The 21,474-nt window shown below is 41.3% G+C and overlaps 1 protein-coding gene across 2 annotated transcripts in view; it reads left to right on the top strand.

Annotated features, from left to right (window-relative positions):
• Positions 1–9,191: 9,191 nt before the first annotated feature.
• TXLNG (taxilin gamma) overlaps positions 9,192–21,474 on the top strand; it is a 48,831-nt gene continuing 36,548 nt past the window's right edge. The window contains exon 1 of one of the 2 annotated variants that reach the window (XM_037157453.2): positions 9,192–9,334. In XM_037157453.2, coding sequence (XP_037013348.2) covers positions 9,233–9,334 — 102 coding nt within the window. In that variant the 5' untranslated portion in view covers positions 9,192–9,232. Of the gene's footprint in view, positions 9,335–10,181; positions 10,669–21,474 lie in introns of those variants that run through there. The other variant, XM_037157455.2, reaches the window with a different exon arrangement.

Below are 21,474 nucleotides of genomic sequence, written 5' to 3'. Positions count from 1 at the left end.
GCTCTTTTCATCAACCAGGTAAAGAACAGCCTCATTTTTTTTAAATATTTTATTTATTTATTTTTCGAGAGAGGGGAAGGGAAGGAGAAAGAGTGGGAGAGAAATATCAATGTGTGGTTGCCTCTCATGCGTCCTCTGCCGGGAACTGGCCTGCAACCCAGGCATGTGCCCTGACTGGGAATTGAACCGCGATACTCTGGTTCACAGGCCCACGCTCAATCCACTGAGCTACACCAGCCAGGGCCAGCCTCATTTTTTTTTTGAAATAACCGATTTAAAGAAACCTATGGCTTTTAACTTGAAAACGTATCACGTGCAGTACAGTTATGCTATGCAAATGAGAGCTGAATCATTGCCCTGTGGATTTATGCTGTAGCTGAAGCTCTGCTGAAGCCTGCTTGGCAGGGAAAGACCAAGGTCCCCTTCTACCCAGGATCCTGATTTGATTCGTTTTGTGAATCAAGGCTCTGAGTGTGATTTCTTTCAGGTAAAGTGTCTTGTTGACCATTTAAGAAAATGATGTCGGAACCCTGTATTTGACATGAGAGAAGATTCATAATATAATGTTAAATGAAATATAAAAGGCAAATTAGAAAAATATAGTTGATGCGTCTACACGTTTTTTCCCCCACAATGCACGTATATGCATAGGAAAATGCTTGCACCAAAATGTTATTGGTAGTAAAGCAGGTGGGGTGCAAAGTGACAAAAAACGAAAGAAGGTGACTTAATTTTGGGAAGTTCAAGAGCAGACTGAGTTTATTCTTTCCACATCTGGAAGGGTGTGTTGTTTGTTTCATCCCTGAATTTCAAGGGAGACTTTCATACTGTAAAAAAATGCCATTGCTAAGAAAAAATAATTAAAGAAGAGGAAATTAAGTGCTTAAGTTGGCTGTTTTATTTTATTTATTTATTTAAAAGATTTTATTTATTTATCTTTAGAGGTGAAGGGAAGGAAAGAGACAGAGAAATATCAATGTGTGGTTGCCTCTCATGGGTCCCCTGCTGGGAACTGGCCTGCAATCCAGGCATGTGCCCTGACTGGGAATCGAACCATGATCCTTTGGTTTACAGGCCCGCACTCAATCCACTGAGCCATGCCAGCCAGGGCAACAGTTATTCATTATTTACTTAATAGCTTTTTGTATATCAGGAATTTCATTCTAATATTTTAGTTTTACCATTTCAATTAGCATTAAAAATAGAGTAGCTACCAATAAACCTGACAAAAGATGTACATGCAATGTAAGGGGATATTAAAGAACACCTTAAAATGGAAAGATATACTATTCATGGATGAGAAAGTAACAAGTAACCTTAAAGAAGCCAATCTTCTCCAAATTAGATCTTGGAGGGGACCCAGAGTCCATATATTATCATCTAAGAGAACCCGAACTTGTGGTTGTCAGACAAACTTTGGAAAACATTGGTAAAAAAAGAATAATATTTTAAGTCAGAAATGTTTTCTCAAGGAAAACTTAACATTTTATATAGTGATTTTTCCGTACAGCCAACCCCCATAGTTGTTTTCTATTTTCTTTTTTTAAAAATATTTATTTATTTATTTATTTATTTATTTATTTATTTATTTATTTATCTTTAGAGGGGAAGGAGAGGGGGAGAGAAACATCAATGTATGGTTGCCTTTCGTGTGTCCCCTGCTGGGAACTGGCCTGCTGGGAACTGGCTTGCAACCCAGGCATGTGCCCTGACTGGGAATTGAACTGTGATTGTCTGGTTCGCAGGCCCGCGCTCAATCCACTGAGCTAAACCAGCCAGGGCTTTATTTTCTTTACCATTGCCTTTATACATTAAATATAGTTTTCATTTTCTTGAATGTTTATAATCATAGCCAAGACTTGGGGAAATAAATCAGGACAAAATTCATGAACCAACACTCTGAAGTCTACAATATGTGTATTTTAATTTTTTATTAAATTTATTGGGATGATATTGGTTAGTAAAGTTATATAGGTTTTACTTGTACAACTCTATAATACATCATCTGTATACTGTATTGTGTGTTTACCCCCCAAAGTCAAATCTTTTTCCATCACCATATATTTGACTCCCTTTATCCTTTACTAACCTCCAACACCTTTCCCTCTGGTAACTATTTTACTGTTGTCTGGGTCTATGAGTTTTTATTTGTCTTGCTTTTTCACTTGTTGCTTCTAGTTTTATATCCCATATAGGAGTGAAATCATATGGTTCCCGACTTTTGCCGCCTGATTTATTTTGCTTAGCATGATATCCTCAAGATTCATCCATGCTATCACAAATAGCAGCATTTCATCTTTTCTCATGGCTGATTAAATTTTTGAAATGAATGTACTCTCTGCCAATATTCCATACCCGATAACAGTTTTTATTTGATGTATCCTCTTCCTGCTGGAGCTGGCACCACAGTGCGTGCCAATCTAAGAGTATACTCTACCGCCTGCCATCAATATTCCTGAGCAATCTAGGTGCAATGTATAATCATGTGCTAAATCTTTCAGTGTCTGCCAGACATGTGAGAGTGTATAGCAAATGTTGAAATTGGCCAAATTCCTGTTAAGGACTAAAATCAGGGTTAGCCCAGAAGGATGGTATTGGGTAATTGAATTAAACAATAAGCTGTTTGTTCTGTGAAAAGGCAAATACTCCTTTTCACTACTTACAATCCCAATAGTGTGCAACAAACATGAAATTCAACTCTTTTGATGAAATAATACTCTCGACTGCTTTAAAGGTTACTGGGAGTGTCTCTTTCTCTGGAAATACTCTAAGTTGAACAAGTCAAAGTAGCATGGTTAATTTAACTCCTGTTGACCCTTCAAGATGTAGCTTAGATGTCACCTTAAATCTTCCTTAAATTTTGCTCCCCCCACCCACCAGTAGAAAATAAACCTCAAGCCCTGACTGGTGTGGCTCAGTGGGTTGAGCACCGGACTGCAAACCAAAGGGTCGCCAATTCGATTCTCAGTTCAGGGCACATGCCTGAGTTGCAGGCCAGGTCCCCAGTTGGCGGTGCACAAGAGGCAACCACATATTAATGTTTCCCTCCCTCTTTCTTTCTCCCTCCTCTCCCCTCTCTCTAAAAATAAATAAATAAATAATCTTTTAATAACTAAAAAAAAATGAAATGTGGAACACTAAAGACAAAAAATAAACCTCAAGAGGTTACTTTGCAATATCTGTTTTACAAACGATGTCATTGCTTGTTGAGCACATCACTGTTCAGTGTTGGACACCCTTATTCTAGATCATGGTACATCCTTTGTCTAGTAAAGTACTCAGAATGTAGTAGATGCTCAGTAAATATTTAATCAATGAATGAAAACTTTTGATTGCCATCAAGTTTATCTTGAGGTGATCTTTGTCTCACGGTTGCCTGAGGTCTTCTCCATGCTGTGGAGGAACATTGCCACCAGGAGACTCCCCAAGAGGTCCCATGCAGGGATATCGCCTTGAGAAATTGAGGGTTTGGCCCTCATCTGTACAGACACAGAAAACTGAGTGATCAGTTTTTATCTAGTCAGAGGTTATTTTTCTCAAGAAGTATGTATCGAGAACTTTCTCTGAACCTGGCATTCTGCTGGGCACTGGGGAGTTCAGGAATTTCACGGGCACAGTTCCTGCCTTTATTTCCTTTACCACCTGGCTGAGGGAAAGAATAAATTAAACGAGCCCATACCCTGAAGAGTGGGACTGGCCTAGAATGGGAAGTATGGAGTGCTAGGAATGCATAATAGGCAAACACTCTGGGTGCCACTGGGCTTCTGAACACGCTTCCAGAATACACTCTCAGACCTGACCTACAAAGTCAGACTGTCCTTTTACTAACAGTGAGCATGGAAGTGTCTCACCAAGTGGAAATGTACACATATCTACATTCATTCTCCCCCCACCCCACTGTGTGTCTCTCTGCACCTGCGTAGTGAGGCCCATATGGGAAACAGATTATAACAGCAAGGTTGTTTGGTGAGTAAGAAATCAAAACAATTCTCCACATTCATTCAAAGGCATTAGGTTAGGAGGACAGCGTCTCGTGCTCCACACTAGGGATAGCCTTGTGAACAGGGCCATTATTTTTGAAGTTGTCTTTTTTGACCAAGATCCTCTCTCCTCCAAACATCCCCCAAACATTGCTAGGATGGGCCCTGCCAGCCTGGCCTCCTTGACTCTCCCTTCCCTAGGTTCCTACTCTCCTGATAAGACACATTGCTTCTTTAGAGTTTTCAGTATCTGTGATCATATTATAGAGTCTGACAAGGTCTGTAATTTACTGTCAGGAGACAGTGTAGTAGTCGTAGGAGCTTCTGCATGTGCTAAATTCAGGGTTGGCAATGACCCTGCTCAGGACTTTACACGCCATGGGTGGTCAGCTATATTAATGAATCAAGGAGTCTATATTCCAGCTCCTATAAATGCTTCTGGTAGCCATACTTCAATCAACACCAGATGCTTTGCTAAATAGCAAAATGAAGTTTAGAAATGGGTTTTCATTGGTGAAATGAGTAGCTTGTTAGCCAGTATAATGGGTGTCAGAAATGGGTTCACATTGGTGAAATCGGTGATTTCAAGATATGTGCATTGTGTAATATCTGTGAGACTCTCCTCACCCTTGCGCTGAAAAGGTATAAAAACCTAGCAGGTCACACACACACACACACACACACACACACACACCCCACCCACCCACCCACCCAGCAGGTCTAAGAACCAACAACAAGAAAAAACATACAAACAAACAAAAAAAAAAAAGAAAGAAAAACCTAGCAAGTGTGAAGCCTCTTCACTTAAGGATAATACTCCAGGTTCAGCCTCTAAATGGTCCTGTATCCAGCTATGAACTCTGGGTTCCACCTTTCCTGATACTCACTATAAGGCCAACAGAACCTTACCTCTGCAATACCGGTGAGTCAGGCTGCCTTGAGTGCCTTGCATTTCACACAAAAGGACAGTGAGCATTGAGTTCACTGTTCAGAACTGTTTTGTGCCTCAGTCTCATGGCTATGTAAACATCTGAATAAATGGGTCTGTACTCAGGTTCTATTCATAGCCCTCAGGGAGCCTGGGAAGAATCCCCCTACCCTTGAGGAGCTGTTTTCCCTGTGACCTTCACCTTCCTTTCAGGCACAGTTCTTAACTGAGACAATAATCCCTTCAGCAAAAGGCAGAATAATTAATGCAAACAGAACACCCCGTGCCCTTAAAAGACTTGATAGCCCTTGAAGACCTAAAATATTCCAGCAGAGATAAGCAAAGTGCTTTACAGGGCCTTGGGCAAAACCTTGACAGTAACCTCTTTGAGGCATGTAAGATAAAAATCTGAACAAAGAACGGGTTTATAAAAAATCAGGTTAGTCTGACTCCAGGAAGAAGAGAGTGACCCAAGACCTAGAGAGCCAGGCAGAAGCTGTTGTTTCTCTCACCAGCCTTGGAAGCTTCACTCAAACAATTCTGCTATGCTATATTTCTTAGCAGCTGATCACTAAGCCTGGCCCACATTCAAAAAGAGAGGAATCAGACTCCATCTTTTGAAGGGAGGCTCATCAAATGACTTGTGGGCAGACTTAAAAAGCACCATCATCTGCATTAAAGATGTTATAAGAAACAGATCTCTAAAATTCATGTCTTGCATGAGCAGTAATAGCTATGTTTCTCTTGAGAAACCAGTTTGATTTTGAGATATTGTGAACCACTCTGAAAATTGTTTTCCTCTCTTCTCAGCTGTCAAAAAGCTCGAAACAAAAATTTGGTTCACCTTCAGCTTGTGTACAAAACCTTAAGGCATGTATTTTATACATTCAACTTGCCTAGGACTTCATCTTATTTTCACTATCCTTCTTTCACTTCCACTTTCTCCTCCTCCTCCTCCTCTTCCTTCTCTCTCTCTGTCTCTCTCCCCCTCCCTCTCTGAATGACATGCTATATATCTATATATCTACACACTATACACATAGGTCATGGCATGTTATATGTATGTTTATAAGCTACCCAAACCCTTTGAAATAGAAATGCGTACACAATGAAATATTTTTTTCCCTGCCGGTGTGACTCTGTGGATTGAGTGCTGGCCTATGAACCAAAGGGTCACTGGTTCGATTCCCAGTCAGGGCACATGCCTGGGTTGCAGGCCAGATCCCCAGTAGGGGGCATGTGAGAGGCAACCACACATTGATGATTCTCTCCCTCTTTCTCTCTTCCTTCTCCTCTCTCTACAAATAAATAAAATCTTTAAAAATAAGTAAATAAATATTTTTCATTTATCTTCAAACAAGGTCACTTGGAGATTCCTGTTTTCCTAATAAAGATAACTATTGATTTTTTTGTTCCATACATACTTATACTCAAACAATACAGAAAATCATGAAGTAAAAATACTCCCAAATCTCGCCACCCAGGAAAACACATTGTTCACATTTTGGTCAACATTCTTCTAAACATTTCTTTATAAAATATACAAGAATTCTATAAAAATGGAATTTAAAAAATGTTGCCATTGATTTTGAGAGTGAGAGACAGAGGCAGACATCGATTTGTTGCTCCACTAATTGATGCATCATTGGTTGATTCTTCTATGTGCCCTGCTGGGGGTGGAACCGCAACCTTGGCACATGGCGACTTTGACAAATGGCAACCTTGATGTTTGGTGTATCAGGACAATGCTCTAACCACTGTAAGCTACCCAACCAGGGACCAAATAGAATTAAAAAAAAAATACTCACCTGAGGATAAACGTCCTATTGATTTTAGAAAGATAGGAAGGGAGGGAGGGAGGAAGAGGGGGAGAGAGAGAGAGAGTAGGAAACATTCATCCGTTGCCTGCCATAGGAACCCTGACCTGGAATTGAACCTGAAACCTAGGTATGTGTTCGGACCAGTAATCAAACCCACAACATTTGTGGTGTATGGGATGACTCTCCAACCAACTGAGCCACCCAGACAGGGTCCAAATGAAAGTTTTTAAAGCTCATTATGCTTTATATTTTTTCTAAGTCAATTTAAAATGTGTTTATCATTTTTAGTAGCTGCATGGTGTTTTATTGTACCATAATTTAACTACAGTGCATTTTGACACTCAATTCCCTGGACACATCAGAAGCAAAATAATTGATTATTCTGCACCTTGCTGGGACTTTTGCCTTTAACAAGGTGAAACAGCCCTGGCTGGTGTAGCTCAGTGGATTGAGCAAGGGCCTGCGAACCACACGATCGCGGTTCGATTCCCAATCAGGGCACATGCCTGGGTTGCAGGCCGGTTCCCTGCAGGCCAGTTCCCAGCAGGGGATGCACAAAAGGCAACCATACATGGATGTTTCTCTCCCCCTCTCCTTCCCCTCCTTCCCCTCTAAAGATAAATAAATAAAATCTTAAAAAAAAAAGGTGAAACATAGTGGTGCAGCCACTGTGGAAAGCAATATGGAGTTACCTCCAAAAAATTAAAAATGGAACTGCCTTATGACCCAGTGATTCTATTTCTGGGAATTTATCCTAAGAAACCCCAAAACACTAATTCAAAAGAATATATGCATCCCTATGCTCATTGCAATGTTAATTACAATGGGCAAGATTTGGAAGCAGCCCAAGTGTCCATCAGTAGATGAGCAGATACAACTATGGTATGTTTACACATTAGAATTACTACTCGGCCTTAAAAAAAAAAAAAAAAGGAAATCTTACCCTTTGCGCCAGTATGGATAGACCTGGAGAATATTATGCTATGTGAAATAAGCCAGGCAGAGAAAGACAAATACCATATGATTTCACTCATATGTAGAATCTAATGAACAAACTGAACTAACAAAATAAAAGACAGACTCATAGATAGCAAGCAGGCTGACAGCTCAGGGGATGGTTGGGGGCACCTGGAGGGATCCAGCAAAAAATAAAGAAAAAAAAGAAAAAACTCATGGATACCTAGGACATTGTGGTAGTTGGGGGAGGTGTGTGGGTGGAGGTGGAAGAGCATATAGCGGGGATAAATGGTGATGGAAAAAATTAAAATCTTTAAAAAATTCTTTTTAAAAAAGGTGAAACATGATGCCTGATGCTATCAGCTTTATACAGAACTGGGTATGGGTTCATTCTCTATTGTTTTAGTTTTGAAATCTCAAAGCTTGATTGAGGCGTTCTGACAAGAAAATGATATTTTCTCAAATTTACAGCAATAATTAAAATTGATAAATGGAGTTTCCCCAATATTGAAATTTAGTCTCAAGTATGTTATTTAATTTTTGGCTTCTGCTACTAGTTTTGTATTCAACTCTAATAAAAATGCTGTAGGACTTACACAAATTTTCATAATGAATTATTTGAGACTGTATGTCAGGATTTTATGGCGGTCTGTGACTTTCAGAAGCTCCGTGATTGGCGATCTGGTTCCATCAAATGGAAATAGGGAATATTCCTGAAGAAAACTCCACCCCGCCCCTAATCGTGTTAAAAAAAATGATTCATCAAACAGAGTCTGTATAAAAAAATTCAGTAACGGAGATAGCAAAATACATTCAACAAGTATTAAACGCCAACTAAGTGCTAGAGGCCAAGGCGGTTCAGCCAAGGTGAACAGGATACAGCCCCTACCCTGCAGGAGCTCGGGACAGGTACTCCGTGCAGAAAGCGCTGGTCGAGCGGCAGGACTTTGGCAGGTGTCCCAGCCATAAACCGTAAATTCTGAAAGCCATTAGATCTTTCCCTTTTTGAAAGTCAAGAATTATTCCACCTTACCCTAAAATCAGTTGGTCTCAATTCCGAAGAAGAGCATCAAAAACAAAAACACAACAACCCGTCCCCGCTCCCGCCCAAACCGTGGGATATTTCTAAACTTTTCCTGCAGGATAATACAGTACTTTTAGGTGCCTGTACCTCGCCCCCAGAAAACTACAATTCCCAGTAGGCTGAACGCGCAGCACGGAGGCTTCCCAGCGCGGCTCCGGGCGCCGCAATATGCGAGCCGAGGCCACGCTGCTTGCTGGGACTTGTAGTTAGCTCCAGAGTTCCTTTTCCCGTCTGCGCAGACTCGCATTGCCAGTGTTCGCCCTTCAGCCCAGCAAAAGCCCAGTACCGGGTTCAATGCTCCCCACCCCCATCCTGCTCCGCCCCCTCGGGGGGCCAGCCTCCTCCGGTCACGTGGGGAACTAGGCGCACGGCGATTGGCTGTGGGGTTTAGGGGCGGGGCATGAGCTACTCCGCGGTTCCGAGCCCCTTGTAGGGCCGGTTGTTTGGCTGCTGCCGTCACCTCATGGCGACGCGGGTAGAAGAGGCAGCGCGGGGAAGAGGCGGAGGCGCTGAGGAGGTGATTGAGGCCGGACGGGGCGGACGGCGACGCAGCCCGCGGCAGAAGGTCAGTTTGGGGGCGTCCGCGTTGTTGCTGGGCTGAGGCAATGCTCCGGCTAGCTTTTTCGAGATCCACTTCTTCACTCTCTCAGGTTACCTTTAGACATGGGACGAACACCCGGCTATCTTCCTTCTCGGGGGTGACGACCGTGGAAGCAGGTGGGGGGGGGCAGTGGGACCAGGATAGATGGAGTAGGAGGGGGTGACGATTGGGGTTTGGGGGCGCCCGGCGAGGTGGGGACGGAGGGCAGCGTTGTGCAACCTGATGGGAGGGGGAAAGAGTGCGAGGCGGGGGCGCGCCAGGTGTGACAGCCACGTGCGGTCGGCGCTGCGGGTGCCAGGTGTTCTCTCTCGCAGCCTCCGCCCTCCGAGTGCTCTCCGAGTTCCCTGCACTGGGTGTCGCCTTCGGGGGTGCTGCCTAGGGCCACCGGCTCACCCTCCTGTCGCCGGGCAGGTGCGCCGGGAGCGTTGCGGAGTGCGTCCGGGTGGTGCGGACGAGGCTGTTGCGCAGTAATATAACCGCGCGGGAGCCGGGTCTGACCTGGGTCCCCTTCCCCCGCGCTCTCCGGCAATTTGCGGGCGGGTGCTACGGGTACTGAGGGGCTGTTCGGTTCCCGGGACCCAGGCCCCCGGGGGTGGTCTCTGGGCGCCACGGGCGTGGGTGCACGTGGGGCCACCGATGCTGGAGGACCTCGGTTCCGCAGAGTTGGGAGCAGCATTGCGTGATAGCCGGTGTTCCCAATTCAGCATCCCCCTTCTTGCTATTTTTAAATTTATTTTGCCATCTTTTTTTTCCCCCCCGGTTAGCGTAAACTTGAGCGCCTTCCGGCCTCTGTCCTTTGGTCTCTCTTAATCTGGGAGACAGGCTGGCAGGCTGGACGGTTCCCCTTGCCTTACTTGACTCACGTCAAGGAGTTTTCAATGTCTCCCTGGATACAGGAAAATCGAGACCTTCGGAGTGGGAGAATTCCACTTGCTCTGGAGTCAGTGGGTGGAGTTCGAAAAAGATTGCACAATGAATGGCAAACAGGGCTTTCGGGGCCCAGGAATGGAGAACTGCGCTGAAAGGGGCTGGAAAGGTGGAAACCCCCTCCCTTTTCTCACGGTTAAACATCTTGAAACATTGGCGGTCCTGCTTGATCACCCAGGACTATTTAATACTCGGTTGACCCTTAAACAATGCGGGGGTGGGATTATGGGCACCCTCCCCTGCATAACTTTTGACTCCCCCCAAACTTAACTACACAGTTGCTCTTCCGTAACGAGGGGGCTTGGTTCCAGGACCCCGAAGATACCAAAAGCGTGCGGATGCTCACAAGTCCCCTATATAAAATGGCGAAGGTCAGTGCATACAGTCTGTGGATCCAGTCTGTGGATCAGTGTATACAGTCTGCATCTGTGGACTCCCAACCGGGGATGGAAAGCAGTACAGGTATTTATGGGAAAAAAATCTGTGTATAAGTGGACCTGTGCAGTTCAAACCCGTGTTATTCAAGAGTTAGCTCCACTTAATTATGTATATGAGTATTCTTAAAAATCACTCCTGTATGAAATTATGAAATAATGGTTTTCTAGCATGATTTATGAACTTCAAAAAGGTGAACAAAGGTTCAGTTTACATGTGAGCAAAGGATCAAGAATTAGCTTTTGGAGGCCTGTTTCTAAGGTCAGGTGTTTTCATCTCTCTGCTGGGGGTGTTACTACTTCTCAATTACCTCTCTTTCTCTCTATCTCTTTGTACTCTAAAAGAAAGATCCAGTACTTGCAGCACTGAAAAAGAAGCCGAGGACCCAGTGTACTCTAGGGATTCAACACTGTCACTTTGGACACTTCACTTCTTCCCTGAGGGTGGGGAGCCAGTCTCAGTGTTTTATTTCATAGGTTCCCCCAGGGGAGCACTCTAATAAAAAGCCGCTGCAGTTGAGGACATAAGTTCCCTTTTATGCCACTGGGGTGAGCCCAACAAGTCTGAATTAGGAACTGAGGTTTAATCAACTAGCATTTTAAGCCATCAAGATAAGCAGTAATGACTCTTTGAGGCAGCCCTCTGGTTAACAGCTGGATATGAGTAGTCATGTGTATGGTCTTACTTTTGTTTACTTACCTCATGCCCCTTTCTTTTCTGCTCATGCTATTGTGGGCATCTTTTATCCTTTTGATTTCCAATTGACTGTGACATGGAGTTAAAATACATGGTAATATCAGTTTTTGAATCTTCATTAAAAAATCGGATGAATATGTTATGTCTGCAAAAATCACTCCTAAGTTATTTCCTTATGACGCTTAATTTTTTTCCCCTCTGGGTCACTGACTTGAACAAATAAATATTCCTAATTCTAACTTGACCTCCGCCCTGTTTTTCAGGAAGCAGAAGTGATATTTAACTAATTGGGTTGTTTTGAAAATATTGAAGGAATTAAAAGTGATCTGCTTTGTCTCCCTTTGGTTACATTATGGGACTTAAAGTGAGAAAGAGCTGGAGATGGACTTTATTGGTTCCTGGTGATTTAACTAGCTACACGATATTTGGATCTGCTGGGTTAATTACAGCATTGTTCCATAACTATATCCATTTGAATGGTCTCTTGAGGTAACACTTTTCCTTTTTAAGTTAATATTGTAGTGCATTCCTAGGGGTCTCTTGAATTGTCTAAAACCATGAGGTCTGATATGATAGCCACTAAACCACATGTGGCTATTTGAATATTAACTAAAATGAAACGAAAGTGAAAAATTCCATTTCTCAGTCATACTAGCCACATTTCAAGTGTCCAGTGACCACCATGGCCAGTGACTACTATATTAGAGTAGATCGAGAATATCTCCATTGTTGCATAAAATTCTTTTGGACACTATTGATCTAAAAAGGTGGGATATACATTGCCAAATATTCTAAGAATGTTTTAGAACACCAAGCTCATTTATGTTACTTCCTAAATCCCTCTGTTGGCTTTTGTTGTATAAGAATGAGTTCTCAAAAAATTAGTAGACTTCAATTTTTTGAGCAGTTTTAGGTTTACAGAAAAATTGAGCATAAAGTCCATCATTTACATTAGGGTTCGTTGGTGGTGTAGATTCTGAGTTTTGACACATGTATTCACCATTACAGTATCATACAGAGTAGTTTGTCCTAAAAAAAACCCTATTTGTCCCTCCCTCACTTCCCCCAAATCACTGTTTTTACTGTCTTTATAGTTTTGCCTTTCCATAATGTCTGAGGTTGATTTTTTTAACTAGATTTTGAATGTTACAAAATGATATAACTGCTGTTAAACTTACTTTTAGATCAGTAAGCCAGTTAGAAGGATAAAGATATATGGAACCTAGGCTCAAATCAACCAAATCTTACATTAACATAGTGCCCTATAGTTTTTATGGCATATTTGCACACACATTAACTCTTTCAGCATCATTTGGATGCTGTGGAGAAGGCCGGGCAGCTGTCACTGTCCTCATTTGCTGATGACAAACTGCTTAGCAAGGTCAAGTGATTTGCCCAAGGGGTGAAGCTGAGTCTGGAACCCAGTAAATACTCTTTCATCTACGCTACAGTAATAAGTAGTGTAGCAGTGGGTAAATACTATGGATTTTGGAGTCAAGACTCTTGGCTGTCTGCCACTTAGGTGTGTAACCTTGGGCAAGTTTCTCAATCTTTCTAAGCCTCACTTAGTTGCATCATCTGTGAAGTAGAGATGACGCTAATACCTACCACATAGGATTGTTGTGAACAGTAAGAGTTGATGTGATGCATTCAGTGCAGTGCCAGGCATGTAGAATTTTACCTGGTTTGGAAGGGAGAACATACAAAAGATTCATTTCTCTTGCTGTTAAGGTGCTATTAATTTTGTAAATTTATCTTCCAACCTTTGTAGTTTCCCAGACTCTCTCTGTGATAGACACAATGAGGAGAAATCAGTTCAGGGTGGGGCAGGAGTATTGGGGGTGGGAGGGTAGGAAGCAACGATTTCATTATTGTGTTTTTCTTTCCATTTGTGGTCTTTGATTAATTTCCACTCTCCTGGCACAGAGAAGAATAAGACTCAGAGTGATCTTCTCTTTACAGTATTGTTGCCTAATTCCGTCATCAAGCTTTGCTAAATTTTATTTTCGTGGGAATCAAATAGGCAGACAGGTAATGAGAGCGGACCAGCTATAGCAGACTCCTCTGGTAAATCTATGGTTTTAGACCAGAATATGCCACATCTATTTATCATGTGACTAGAAGGTATTTTATATTATTCTGTGTGTCATTTATATTGATTCCGACTGGAGAAGTTTCATTTAGGAATGCATGTATCAAATCCAGATAACACAGGGTGCATGTGAGTCCTCACAGGAGGATCCATTATGATACATTTCTTTTCAATAGACAATGCTGTTCAGATTTTATACTTTTCAGAATTGTATTTCAAAGGAAAGAAATTCGAGGCCCCATTGTTCACCTGCACTGCCCTAGGCACTTTAAAAGTACTTGCATTCTAGTATCTCCTCACCTCTGCTGAGTAGGTGGTTTACTCGGGTATAAAGATACGGCAGTTGAGGCTCAATGAGGGGAAAAAACAAAACAAACAAACAAACAAAAACCCCTTACTTAAATAGCATAGCTCAGAGTTTGTAACGTCCTTGAAGTGGTATGTATAATTGTATAATGGATAGTACAACTGACGCCCCCTACTGTACAGACAGTTTCTGCTTACCTGGGTAAGTTCTAATCTAATATCCCAAAGAAATCCCTTTACTTCTTCCTCCACTTCCCACCCCACCCCTCAGATTCACTTTTGTTTGGTTCTAACCTGATTATTAGTACATTTTAGTTAGTTATGACAGTATGTAAAATGTGTAAAGTAATATACAAATTTTATATAGTATTCATTAACATTGAGAATAAGTGATGTTGAAATTTTTCCCAAGCATTTTCAGAGGAGGATAAAAATAGGTCAGGTGATCCTTTAAGTGTTTGAACCCCAAGAGTGTATTTTTATGATTCAGTTTATTTACTAGTTGAAATTCTCTTGGTACGCTACTTAAATTTTACTACTTGAAGGAAAAGATATAGAAAATGACAAGTGTTGTCTTCCCGTGCTGTCAAAATAATTTTATTAGCATTTATTGCTCAGGGTTTTGATTTGCATTCTATGTTACCTTTCCAAACTGTCCCCAGGATGCTCCCCATTATCTCCCACTTTCCACTCTAGTCTGCCACTGTGATTAATATTGTTAGATGACCACTTTTGTGTTTTTCTGCTTTTCGTACTCTCAGAAAGGTCAAATTAGAATAGTTTGGCAAGGAAGATGTGCCAGTAGCTTAGAAACACATTTAAAAAAAAAAGATTCAATTTAATTTTTAGAGGGGAAGGAAGGGAGAGAGGGAAACATTGATGCGAGAGAGAAATATTATTCGGTTGCCTCTCGTACACACCCCATCCAGGGATTGAACTTACAACCTGGGCATGTGCCCTGACTGGGAATTGAACTGTCAGCCTTTCACTTTGCAGGATGATAACCGAGCCACAGGGGTCAAGGCAGAAGCACAGTTCTTGAAGGATTTTTTGGATTGGCATATACACCATAATGAAAGTGAGAATGTAGGCATTCTGCATAATTTGCAAGTGCATCCTCATTTAGATATTAACAGTTCTGCTGCACCATAGCAATTTATACAATATTAATTTAATCTTCTTACAACTCTAGAAGGTAGATACTGTATATCCCTAGTTTACAGATAAGGAAACTGAGAGGTTGACCTCCCTGTGTCCACAAAGGAGGCAGTGAGTGGTACATTGAAAAGCAGTCCTTACCCACAGTGGGTGTGGCTTGTGCTCTCTTAACACATTTCTTGAGGATAATATATAAAAATGTGTTCCTTGTTGAATGTGAGCAAAATTTGGTGGTAGGTAAAATGAGTACTAGTTTCTACTAAATGAAAACAAATCATTAGGGGTATAAGAAAGCTGTTGTGATCAAGGAACCAGGGAGTTTTAAGACCTACAGGTTTAATACCTTTTGTTTCATTCATTTAGGCCCTAGGATGACCTTAGCCATATGGCTCAGGAGGCAATGCTGCACTGTAACTTCCTGCAAAGTCACGTCCAAGTGTAATTTGGATAGATTGAGAGGTAGAGAGTTTAAACATCTTTTTTTTTTTTTAACTTCTTAAGGTCCACATGGCACACTGTTAACAGAGAGCTGAAGTGGACTGGATGAGTAGGAAAGGAAACAGAAGGCTTGATGTTTCAGAGGTGCATTGGTGGTCCACGTGGAGCTGGTGAAAGGTGATTTCATGAACTGGGACAGGGATGTTTCATTTAGGTAACACAAAAGTAGAGGACTGCCCTGGCGGGGCAGCTCGGTTGGTGAGAGCATCCTTCTGATATGCCAAGGTTGTGAGTTTGATCTCTGGTCAGGGCACATAGAAGAATCAACCAGTGAATGCATGAATAAGTGGAACAACAAATCTCTCTCTCCTTCCCTCCCTCCCTCCCTCCCTCCCTCCCTCCCTCCCTCCCTCCCTCCCTCCCTCTCTCTCTCAAAAAGAAAAAAGTAGAGGATTGTTTTACATCCTAGGAGTGTGTGGCTTGAAGATGCTAATCGACCCGGCCCCTGTCCCTGCTTCTTTGCAAAATAGGTCAGGTCCAAGCATATTTCATTAGATTTGAACATTAAAATCTTTGGATTTCTTGGTCCTTTGGCTGCCTAGATAGGTGTTTAGGCTAATACAGGTATCTCTCAGATTGTAGATAATCAGTTGAATTACATACAGTTTTAGAGCTAGAAGTGATTTTGCAAGTCATGGAGTTCAGCACCCATTATTTCTATAAAAGAAATAGCCATAGAAGTTAAGTGTGAAATCTAATGCTATTCTCATTTTAAAAGGCAAATGATGTGCACAGTCTAATATAAATGTTATTAGCACCTACTGCTGTAGTACTAGAGCTCACGTACAAGAAATCATGAAGGCAGAGCATCCATGTCCTGAAGGCCTTTTCCAGGATGGTTTGCTCATTCTTGGGTTTTTCACCAGTGGAGAAAGTCACGTTTCCTCATCCTCATTTCAGCACTGGTTTGCCGCTCTAATTTTCTCCAGTACCTATTCACGCCTCCATGTGCACCCCGGCCTCATACATATTGCGACAAATCTTTCTGGAGCCTTTTGCTGCCAGAAGTTCGGAGTTGGAACAACAGCTAGAACTTAATCTTGTCTCCAATTTATGTCCCTCCTCAGAACTTCATCATTGCTGTCTTTACTCGTGTTTTCATTTATTAATTTCTTGGGTAACAGCTTTATTGAGGCATAGTTCACATACCATGCAATTAAAGTGGTGTTTAGTATATTTAGAGCTGTGTGACCATCATCACACTAGTTTATTTTTAATGTAACCTTGGAAGAATGTAGTCTTTGGACTCTTAAAGAGAGAGATCAGAATTCAGTTCCTAGTTTCCAAATTCTAGGTCCATGACTAGACAAATTGTTTAAAATTACCTTGTTGCTGAGACTGTTCATCATACCTGCCTGTAAGATGGTTCTGAGGATTAAAGGAGTAAGTATATCAAGTCGTTGAAGAGGCTTCTGAATGAGCCAGAGCAGCGAAGGCCAAGGGACAACGGTTTATACCAATTCTCCCTCACACCCATGTGGATTATACTGATTGGTACACCAGTCACTTAACCAAAAGGGGAAAGAGGCCAATTTGTTAGGTATGGTCGAGAAAAAAAAAAAATAGCACCCTTCTGCCCATCTTCTGTGCTAGTCCCAGGGCATACGCCATAGATATGGATCTGTTTGCTTATAGGTGCCAAGATACGAACTCCTTTTGACTGAGCTTGTCTCTATTCCTGTTGCATTGCAACCAGGGCAGCAGTTCTCAAACTTCTTGGTTTCAGGATCTTTTTTGCATACGTAAAAACCTGAGGAGCTTTTGTTTTTGTGGGTTATATCTGATAATATTTTCCATATTGGAAATTGAAACAAAACTTAAATGATTATTTATTTTTAAAAAACTGATGTAATAATCTATTGCTGTGTAACAGATCACCAAAAATTTGGTGCTTGAAACAACATTTATAATCTCATAGTTTCTGTAGGTCAGGAGTCTGGGTGCGACTTAGCTGGGTCTTTTGCTTCAGGGTCTCATGGGCTGCAGTCATCTGAAGACTTGACTGGGGAGGGTCCACTTCTAGCTCACTGATGTAGCTGTTGGCAGGATTCATTTCCTTGGTTCCTCGTAACATGGGCCTTTCTATAGGCATCTCACAACATGGCTACTGGCTTCATCAGAACGAGCAAGAGAGTATTAGTATAAAGAGAGAAGGAAGAATCAACCTTTGTTACAGAATCATGGAAGTGACCTCTCTCATGTTTGCCACATTTTCTCTTCTTTAGAAGCCAGTCACTAGGTCCAGCCCACAGGCAAGGGAGGGGATTACGCAAGGTTGCAAATACCAGGAGGAGCAGTGGGGTCATTTAGGGGCTATATCAGAAACTGCCTACCACACATTAACATGAAGAATGTCTTTGTTAAAGTTGAAAATAACTGATTTTCCAAAATACAACTTGGTAAGGAGAGAACATTGTTTTAAGTTTTTGCAGATTTCTTTAATGAATGGTGTAATAGGAGATAGATGAATTCTCACATCTCCTGCATTCAATTTACGTCAGTTAGTACACCATTTTAGTTGAAGTACGTGAAGATAATATGGCCTCACAAATGTATGTATGTAGTTGGAACAGGGAGTAGTATTTTAATAGCCTTTTAAAGTAATTGTGCAAATTCTTTGATATTACACCAAAGCTTGGTAAATAATAGTTCTTGAGGGTTAATTGGCAGTGTGGGATTTGAAACCCTGTAGAATGTTTTGTACTATTATATTAAAATCTATTGATCTATTTTGCATTTTGATTGGGTGTTTTTTTCTTCGTGCATCATTTTGTAACATTACCCATTAGTCATTTGGGAAATAATCACTTTACTGAATTGTGCCGATCTTGTAAATACAGCGGAACCTCATTTTTCAACCTTAATTCATTCCGAAAAACTGTTTGAGAAGCAGTGTGTTTGAAAACAATCTCCTTTGTCACCTGAGAGATGCATGACTGATCATATAGGTATCAGTATGAGAGGGTTGTTGGGTACAGAATTGGGACATGAATTTTTGTGCAACAACTGAGACATTTTTTCCATGAACAGCTTGGTTGAGAAACAAATTGTTCAAGGACCAAGGCATTTGAGAACCAAGGTCTGACTGTATTGACACACTTTGTTCTGAATATCAAAATCACATTACTAAATATCACCAGTGATGTCATCAGAAAAGTCGTTCTTTTTTTAAAGATTTTGTTTATTTATTTTTAGACAGAGGGGTAGGCAGGAAGAAAGAGAGGGAGAGAAACATCAATGTGTGGTTGCCTCTCGCACACCTGCAACCGGGGACCAGGCCTGCAACTCAGGCATGTGCCTTGACTGGGAATCGGACCAGCGACTCTTTGTTTTGCAGGCCGGAGCTCAATCCACTGACCACACCAGCCAGGGCAGAAAAGTCTTTTTAAGTGTTGGGAAGTTGGGGGAAGTAAGATAGTTTTCAGAAAATTAAAAAAAATTTTTTTTGCAGAGTCAAATTTTATATTGACAACAAAAACTGTCAGTTTGCCTTGAAGGAACAGGCTCAGTCACTTCATATATTTTGGAGAAAAATTTTTGCCAAATGTCCAAGTCTGTCTTTAAAGACAAACAAACAACAACAGCAACAACAAAAAAACAGATGGTAATCCATGAGAAAATCTGCTAGCTGGGCTCATAATTCAAACAGCTGCAGTAATGCTTTTCGTCCACATTACCATCATACTTTGGTGAGTGGCAGAAGTGACTTCTGTGTACTTTCTGTGTCTTCACACAGAATTACCAAGATGTATACTCAAGGGTTGAGATTTAATACAAATGATCATTTTTGTGGCTTCCTCAAGGGTGTTTTTAAGTTAAAATTTCTTTTTCTGCGTGATTTCTAGTATAGAAATGTGCTGCTGCTTTGATTTGTGCTAAGGAACGAACAGTGTTACTCATCACGGCTTTTGCACAATCAATACAAATGTCAACACCATAAAGACAAATAATAGCTCAGTACTATTATGAAAATAGTTTTTGAGCTTGCAGACCACCTGGAAAGGTTCAAAGACCAGAGTTTGAAAACCAGTGCTGTCAGAAGGGAGGAGGCTTATTTTTCCCTATTCCTAAGACTTCTTAGAAAAGTGGCATCCCAACTATTTTTTAAGGATTTTATTTATTTATTTTTAGAGAGAGGGCAAGGGAAGGAGAAAGAGAGAGAAACATCAATGTGTGGTTGCCTTTCACATGCCCCACACTGGGGACCTGGCCTGCAACCCAGGCATGTGCCCTGACTGGGAATCGAACAGGCACCCGCCTGCTTTGTAGGCCAGTGCTCAATCCAGTGAGCCACATCAGCCACGGCACATTCCAGCTATTGACTCAACTGCTTTATCTTGCTAATGGAACCACTCAATAATCCTAGCAAGCAGGATAGTTTTTATATTTTAATTTCTATGAACAGTATAAAGTGAGGTTTTGTTTGCTAAAGGAATCACGATTCTCTTGTGTGTGGTAAAATATGCATAACATAAAATTTACCTTGTTAAGCATTTGTATGCATGCTGTTGAGTGGTATTAAGTTCATTAAGTGTTGTGCAGCCACCAGCACCATCCATCTCCAGAGCTTTTTCATCTTCTCAAACTGAAACTATTCTCCCTGGCAACCACCATTCTATTTTTTTCCCTCTAGGAATTTGACTACTCTAGGTATTTCATATAAGTGGGATCATAGAACATTAATTCTTTTGTGTCTGGCTTTTTCCATTTAACATCCTTGCTTCCAGGTTCATCCATGTTATATAGCATGTGACAGAATTCTTTCTTCCTCTTCAAGACAGAATAGTATTCTAATGCATGTATATAACCACATTTTGTTTATCCATTCATCCGTTGATGGACATTCTGGCATTAATCATCATTGTTACGTAAATGAGTTGCTGTAGGACTTCCCTTACAGAAGCGTTACCTTCAAAACAATCTCAATAAAGGTTTCTGCCCTGGCTAGTGTGGCTCAGTGGGTTGGGTGTTGTCCCACAAACCAAAAGTTTGTCATTTTGATTCCCAGTCAGGGCACATGCCTGGATTGTAGGTTTGGTCCTTTTGGCCAGGGTGCATATGGAGGGCGGCCAACTTATGTTTGTCTCTCACGTTGATGTTTCTCTCCTTTTCCTTCTCCATCCCTTCCCTTCTCTCTAAAAATATTTAAAAAATTTTTTTAAATGTAGTTCTCAAATAATGGCTCCCCTCCCCCCCTTTTCCCCTAGTTTATGTATATGGTGGAATAATATCCTCACTATCTTAGAATTGCAGGGCTAAGCTAAAATAATGTCTCAAAAATGTCTGGCACATAGCAATTAGTAAGTGTTAGGTTTTTTCCCTTCCTCCCCTCACTCAGAACTTCACCTTATCTATTTGGGTGGAGCAAAAGTAGGTTTATAGTTGTGAGTGCATGAAGCACAGAGTTTAGTCTTGGGTTATTATTTATTCATTATTCTCTTTCCATATGAACAATTATAAACCTGCTTTTGCCTCACCTGGTACTGTGTTAACCCTCTTTCATGTATTCTTTGTATCTCAAACAGTATGCTTACATACTGACCATCTGATTTCACTTGGGAAATAATTAATTACCTATGAATCTGAGCCATAGTTATAAATTGAGGCCAAATTTAAATGACATCTTTCAATCTTCAGAATTGTTTTAAGAAGGAAGTAAACGAAACCTGCTACAAAACTCTCCTTTGGTAGATCGTACTTCTATAATCCAGTAGAAGATGTGAATGTAAAGACTTGGGAGAGACTCAGAGTTCTGTAGGACAGGGTGAACGGAAAAAGAGGAGGTGAAACGAGACACAACTCCTGCAGTCTTTAGACTCTGAGCTTGGGATCGTGGGAGAAAAATGGACAAGGTAATACTGTGATATCAATCCCAAATTCACTTAATTAAAATGAAATTCATCAGTATTACAGGTCTTTTTTAATAAAAGAAAGTCATACATTCACATAACTAAAAAAATTAAAATAGACCCAAAAAGTGTAAGATGAAAAT

Source organism: Artibeus jamaicensis, unplaced genomic scaffold, assembly GCF_021234435.1.
Source record: "Artibeus jamaicensis isolate MK-2021 breed Jamaican fruit bat unplaced genomic scaffold, CSHL_Jam_final scaffold_1283, whole genome shotgun sequence".
Classification (NCBI taxonomy): Eukaryota; Metazoa; Chordata; class Mammalia; order Chiroptera; family Phyllostomidae; genus Artibeus; species Artibeus jamaicensis.
The sequence above is the reverse complement of the archived record's forward strand: the minus strand, read 5'-3'. Positions and strand labels throughout refer to the sequence as shown.